Source organism: Microcaecilia unicolor, chromosome 3, assembly GCF_901765095.1.
Source record: "Microcaecilia unicolor chromosome 3, aMicUni1.1, whole genome shotgun sequence".
NCBI lineage: Eukaryota > Metazoa > Chordata > Amphibia > Gymnophiona > Siphonopidae > Microcaecilia > Microcaecilia unicolor.
This window is the reverse complement of record NC_044033.1, coordinates 43,244,405-43,251,813: the sequence shown is the minus strand read 5'-3', so window position 1 is coordinate 43,251,813 and position 7,409 is coordinate 43,244,405. Positions and strand designations below refer to the sequence as shown.

The window sequence follows — 7,409 nt, the reverse complement described above, 5'->3', positions numbered from 1 at the left end:
TACAAGCCAGACGGTGCCTAAGCTGGCTAGTCAAGTATTAGGAACAAACACAGGGAACTAGCAAAGCTATACACAGGCTAACAAGCCACACGGAGCCTAAGCTGGCTAGTCTATCACTAGGAACAAACACAGAGAACTAGCAGAGCTATGCACAGGCTAACAAGCCACACGGTGCCTAAGCTGGCTAGTCTAACCCTAGGAACAAACACAGAGAACTAGCAGAGCTATGCACAGGCTAACAAGCCACACGGTGCCTAAGCTGGCTAGTCTAACCCTAGGAACAAACACAGAGAACTAGCAGAGCTATGCACAGGCTAACAAGTCACACGGTGCCTAAGCTGGCTAGTCTAACACTAGGAACAAACACAGAGAACTAGCAAAGCTATACACAGGCTAACAAGCCACACGGTGCCTAAGCTGGCTAGTCAAACATAGAAACTCACACAGAGCAAACACTGAAGCAGTGTACAGAGCACTCTATACACCAGGGCCCTTAGATGAGATGCAAAGGCCAGGGCAGTAGTCTCTAAGTGATTAATAAAGCCCTTCAACACCAGAGCCACAGCTGCAGCAATCACCTTGCAACCAAACAGAGGCTTGACACACAGAGCGGTCAGCCCATAGGAAGGAACAGCGGGAGCCATCTTGGATACTGGCAAAGAGGAGGAGGCGGCAGCCATCTTGGAAGAGGCAAAGCCCACACAGGTGAGGTTCAGTAGGGCAATCAGCACACAGAGCCAGAGAGAACCTAAGACGGACACAGAGACAAGCAGAAGCCAGCACAGACACTGACTCCCAGAAACAGGGTAAGTCTGAGGGTTGTCACGGCCACGGACATGACAGGTGGTTTGTACAAGCTTTTGATATAAATACAGGTTTGCACAGAGTCCTTTGGAAAAATATGACCCTGATGGTTCTTTTACTCTTTCTTTAGTAAATATTATGTTCCTATTCACAGCTAATTTGAATTTTGACACATGTAGCAGGCACTGTTTTATAGAAGTTATTTCTCCTCTCTATTATATAAAAAGGCATCTTTATATGAAACCCAAGCATCAGTTTCTTCAGGAAATGTTTCTCGTAGATTCATTTGTACAATCATCACATATACCTGACTATCTTGTGACAATAACAGTACTGAGTAGAGAATATTTTGATTCAAGGAAATCTGATATTTTATTTACTTTCCCACCGAAGAAAACATTGTTAATGAATAAAACTCCATTTTTTTCTGGAAATGCAGAGCACAGCTTGAATGTAAGAATACAATATTTTTGGTATGAGCAGAACAGAAATCTCTTTAATTTTACAATATACACTTAATTTGAAAATGCTAGCCTGTAACAAATACAATTTTACAATAAAACATTTTAAATGTGGTATAGCTTCATTTCTGTTTATCATTTAGTTTATTCTAGTAATGTACTTCTAAATAGAAGCAAGGACTGCGGCAGATAGGACACCATTTATTAAGTCATCACTTAATGTCAGCTGCATATCCAATCTGACCAATAAAAGTTACAAGAGACACTGCAAAATCAGACAAATTCACTGCTAGGTTTATAATTGTGTGTGTTCTAGCAATATTTTCTTCAAAACCCAAGCATGCATTATTTCATATTATATGATTCTAGAACACTTTTAGAGGGCATCTGGTTTAAGAAGTCAAGTAGGCACTATTTCATAAAGAAGCATGTGACTATAAAATACTAGCATAAGCAGCAGAAATGAAGCCTACTTTGCAGGTGTGGACACTTATACCTGCACCTAGGGGTCCTTTTACTAAGGAGTGTTAATGATTAGCATGTGCTAAATGATAAGACACCCATTATATTCCTATGGGCATCTTATCATTTAGCGTGCGCTAAATCTGTTAGCACACCTTAGTAAAAGGACACCCTAGTTTATTCAAGTCAGTATGTAGATTAGCATATTTTACTGTATAATCCACGCACGTAGTTGAGAACTCCACTTATGATCCACCCAAACTGTATCCCCCGGACATGCCTATTGGCAAAGTATGTGCCATCATGTCACTATACATACTTTTATGGTGTTCAGTATTTTATAAGCGGACATATAAGTGTGAAAGTGACTTTATAAAATAACCTGCTGAAAGCATAACAAGGACAATTCTATAACTAAGTGCCTGCAGTTATGCACCCCTTGTATGTGTAAATGCACAAAAAAAAATGAGCTCTTATGCGTATAAATGCCCTAAGCACTATTCTATAAGAGCACGCGTTGTGCTAGAGCATGTAACTGCAAAGTGGGTGTACAAGTGGGCAGCGCATGGGCAAGGCTCCCACTTATGTGCACAACTTACAGAATACTATGTTATGCACCCCTGCTGCATTTTGAAACTCACAGGTCTATTGCTGGTATAGCCTACCGATATCAAGTTACACTATTATTTTATAATGACACCTGCGTGTCCAGGTGTTGTCATAGAATAGGGTCCTATGGCACTGAATTGGGGCACCTAACTGGAGGCACTCAGTTATGGAATTGTCCCCATGAAGTTTAATGCAACAATAGACTAATTTGTTTTATTTATAAAGTGTATAAGAAATACCGAACCTTTTCCCCCCCGAACAACTCTAGTCAGACTGAGAAAGGTATTTAATAAGGCATGAGATGCTTAATTACTGCGCAGCTGAGACTTTCTGGCTTTGTGCCTAGTTTTTCATGTTTTCTTCAATATTTTGTGTTAAATCCTTTGAATTCAAGTTTATGGATTTCCTTTTCATCGGAGAACTGTGTTCGATCAATCCGAGAACTAGGACTGCCAACTTTGCTCAACCAGACTTTCCTGAAAAAAGAGAGAATTAGAGATATGAAAGACCATCATAAACTGATTGATTATAAAATTTAGACTAACCTATCCTGAAAAACAAAATAGTCCTACTTATACTAAAATTAAACACAGGTTCTGCCAAATCCTATGTGTGACTGAATAGAAACAATACATTTGTAGACCCTGTTTTCAAAAGGAAGTTAAACTATAACTGCTCAATCTGTTGCTAAGAGCCTGATATACCAAGATGCGATCATTTTGGTAGGTTACTGAAGGTTACTACTGGCTGAAATCACACTATGTACTAAGCTACTGCAATAAAACGGCATATATCATACTTATCACAAGAGAAGTCTACATCAAGTAAAAAAACTAACACTGTATTTTCACCAAATAACAGCCTCGTCTTCTAAGTCAGCTGTACACAAAATTATGGAGAGATACTGGAGGAGGGAGGAGAAGAGCCAGGAGAAAGGAAATGTAGAGGAGAGGGAAGAGGAGCAAAAAGAAAGTAGGAGACATTAAGAAGACAGCAAGAAGGAAGGGCGCTCTCCTGAACTGCTGGATGTGGACGTAGCATCAGAGAAAGAACATAGGAACATTAATACCCTGTAATAGGGCTTGTTGATAGTATTTAAGATCACCATGGCTATCACCAGTTTAGGGTAGTTCTGCAATCTGTGAAACACGGCATCAAGAGGAACGCAGACCAAAAATGGGTACTCCATGAGAGGGTAAGATACTGGCTCATCCAACCAAGTTAGAAGGAGAGAGGTTACACTGTATCCAGCTTGATACCAGTACAGTTCAATGACATTTACAGTGGTCCAGTGTTCAGCAGGCCTAGTTTTACTGTGCTTGCATTGCTTTTCTATGTTATGCATGCAAAGGATTCTTCTCCTGTCTGTTTATTGTTCCTGGGTTACTTACTTCCCTTATCTTTTTAACTGCACCCATCCTATATAATAAAACTCACCCTCAACGTTCTGAGGACACTGACATCAGTGTCACTTCCTGCGGGCACTTCCTTCGGGTTCGAAGGGTTCGTGGTGGTGAAGCCACCAAAATCACTGTGTCTGGGCCCCGCCCTTGCGTCAAATGTGATGACGAGGACGGAGCAATGGCATCAGTGGATGAAGGTGGCGTGCGTTGACGAGGTGCGGAGCAATGGCGGTGAGTGGCTTCATAACGCCGAAGGGGTGGGTAGGGGGGGGGGGTTCGGCAGGAAAACCTTGCTAGCACCCATTTCATTTGCTCCAGAAGCGGGCATGTTTTACTAGTATGTCCATAAAACGTACTGTGTTAATCCAAGCAAGTGTAGAATGGCGTGGGATGTTGGTGACACTATCAATAATGAATTGGAAGGGGGTGAAGTACTTCTAAATTTTCAAAATATACATCCTATTGGATAATCAGCAATTCTAACAAAGTTTCCAAAATTTTGAGCATTTGCAACAAAACACAAAGAGGAAAAATCTTCAGTAGACCCCTGCTATTTTTATATTTCAACATTTTTTATTGATGACACATATTATTATAACAACAGCTAGGGGAGCACTCAGTGCCACCCCAATGATTTCCACTGTATAACTTGACATTAACATCCATCATCCGGCTTTCTTTTATACATTTTCTCCCCTCTTCCCTCCCACCCATTCCATGTAGTTTCCACCGAGCCTTGTACTCTGATAGACTCGGTGCTGTCTCTCCGCCTTCCCCTCCCAGTATTACTTCTACTAATCAGCCCTTCCTATTGACATTACTAAATAATTATCACATTCCATTTAAGATAATACTTTAACTGAACCATAGTTAACAAACAAATATTACTTGTAGATAACTACTATCAACCAATTTGTAACATTGCTCTCTCCCTCCCGCCCTTCCCATGCCCATTCAATTAATATCTTCTTCAATTGGCATTACTTTGCTTATTTGCATCATTCACACATCAGATTCATTAATCATATCATGAGACTTCAGACAATTGAATGTTCATTATCTGATTTTTTTTTTTTTTTTTCTTTATGGGCTCCCCTTCCCTCCCCCCTCTTCCCTTTACTAAATCTTCATCTTCCCCCCCTCTCTCCTCCCCACCCCCCTTTGTAATCGTGTCTCGTGTTCCTAGTTATACTGTTGCCCTGTATATAGTCTAACCTAGTATATTCAGAACATGGCTACGTGCTCGTGACGATATCCTGTGTAGGTATGCCCCCCAGATCTTTATAAATCTTTGGCGCCTCTTTAATGTATTCCGGGCGTCCTGCATTTCCCATAGCATAAGCTCATGTAGCTTATTTCTCCAATACCAATATGAGGGGCCTTTGTCCATTGTCCAGCAATTTAGAATGCATTTTTTCCCCAAAATACAAAGTTTACTGAGGAACAGCTTTTCTTCCAACGTTCCTCTATTCCACTTCATCGTGGAGCACAATATTGCCCTTTCAAAGGATAGATCCACCCGAAACCCCAGAACCCAGCCCATGAACCTGGAGAGAGCTGTCCAAAACCCCCGTATCTCTCTGCATTGCCACAAGCCGTGGCTAAGTGTTGCATTTACTGTTGCGCATTTGGGACATTTATGTGTGTTCACCACTCCCGCATGCCATGCCTGCTTAACTGAAAAATATGCCCTGTGTATGGTGCGGAAGTGACATTCCTGTAACTCGGCACTATGCACCACCCGTGCCCCTCCTTGAAGTGCCTCTAATATCTTCCCTTCTGTTATTTGGTCTTTCACCTCTCGATTCCATCTTTCCACAACCATCTTAACGTCTCTTTGTGGTTGCTTCCCCTCCAGCACCTTGTGATACCCAGACACTGAGATCTGTCCTACTGCATCCCCTGCCAGAAGCTCCCTAATTTCCTTCTCAAAACCTGATAGGAGACTTGTATTGGGGAGCTCATGTATATAATGTGAAAGTTGGATATAGGCTAACTTCTCCAACACCCCCCCCCCATAATGTCTCTCAAATTCCGAATAAGCCATTACAGTTCCATCCATTTGTAAAAAGTTTCCCAACAATATGACACCCTGTTTCCCCAGGTCTTGGAAAAATTTGCTTTCTCTCCCAGGTGCAAACTCCGCATTACCCGTGATTGGTAGTAACACACTACACTCTGAACTGTGTTTCCATAATTTCGTTATCTCTTTCCACAGATATCTTAAAGGTTGTAAAAGTATACTGTGTTTTATTTGCTGTGGGAGATCTTTTGTTTTTGCGTGTAATAAATAGTTGAGATGCCAGGGACTGAAATGCAGTCTCTCTAATTGTACATCTGTGTAATTGTTTGTACCCATAATCCAATCTCCTAAATGTCTTAAGAGGCATGCTTGGTTATATATACGCATGTTGGGGATCCCCAAGCCCCCTTTCGCCTGTGCCCCATTGAGATATTCCCACCTAAGTTTCGGTTTCCTTCCCGCCCAACAGAATCTTGCCACCTGTCTTTGGTGTGCCCGGAGGTCTTTTTCCCAAAGCCGTATTGGTAGTACTTGCAGTACGTATAACCATTTCGGGAACACCACCATTCGATACAAATGGATCCTACCCAAAAGTGTTAATGGCAAAGAACTCCATCTATTTAATTGTTCCCTCGTATCTCGCAACATTTGTGGAACATTAACAGTGTATATCTGAGCCGGATCCAAGGTCATTCTAATACCTAAGTATCGGAAGGACTCCATCGCCCACCGCAGTGGAAAATGCTCCCAATCTGCCTTTTTAATGTCTGGGCTCGCCAAGGCCTCCGATTTTGTCAAGTTTAAGTGAAACCCGGAAAAATCTCCATATTCTTTTATACTTTCCATTAGATGTCCCAAGGATTTCTTGGGACTTGTTATTATCACTAACAAATCATCTGCAAAAGCTGCTATTTTAAATTCCCGATCTTTTATTTGTACTCCCTTTATGTCTGCGTTATTACATATCTCCCTTATCAATGGGTCCAGCGTCAGGACAAAAAGTAATGGAGAGAGAGGGCAGCCTTGACGGGTACCTCGCCCAATGGGGAACCAATCCGAGGTCAATCCATTGACAAGAATTCTCGCTTTAGGGTCAGTGTATAGAGTTTTAATCGCCCGCATAAAGAACCCTGTCACCCCATAAGCTTTGAGTGTTGCTAATAGGAATTCCCAATCCACCCGGTCAAAAGCCTTCTCAGCATCGAAGCTAATTAACATGGTTGATTGTCTTTCCCCCTGCGCTTTCTCCAATGCTAATAGTATTCTCCTCATGTTCTTTGCTATTTTCCTCCCCTGGACAAATCCTGCTTGTGGCTCTTCTATCAGAGATGGGAGACTTCTGGCCAATCTATTAGCCAACAATTTAGCCAAAAATTTGGCTTCTGAGTTTAAAAGTGAGATTGGTCGGTACGACTCCGGATGGAGAGCTGTTTTACCAGGTTTAAGCATTACTATTATATGGGCCTGATTCATATATAACGGTAATGAGCCTCTTTGAATCGTTAAATTAAACACCTCAGTCAGCATTGGGCCTATTTCCGCCTGTATTAACTTATAAAACTCATTCCTCAGTCCATCAGGGCCCGGCGCCTTTCCCAAGGGACTCTGCTTAATCACCCATATGACTTCTTCTGTTGTAATTTCCTC

The 7,409-nt window shown here is 41.7% G+C and overlaps 1 protein-coding gene across 1 annotated transcript in view; it reads right to left on the bottom strand.

Moving 5' to 3' along the window:
* Positions 1-2,557: 2,557 nt before the first annotated feature.
* Positions 2,558-7,409, bottom strand: part of ACYP2 (acylphosphatase 2) — a 260,944-nt gene continuing 256,092 nt past the window's right edge. The window contains exon 4 of the mRNA XM_030195845.1: positions 2,558-2,812. Within this exon, the coding sequence (XP_030051705.1) occupies positions 2,698-2,812 (115 nt within the window). The 3' untranslated portion in view covers positions 2,558-2,697. The remainder of the gene's footprint in view (positions 2,813-7,409) is intronic.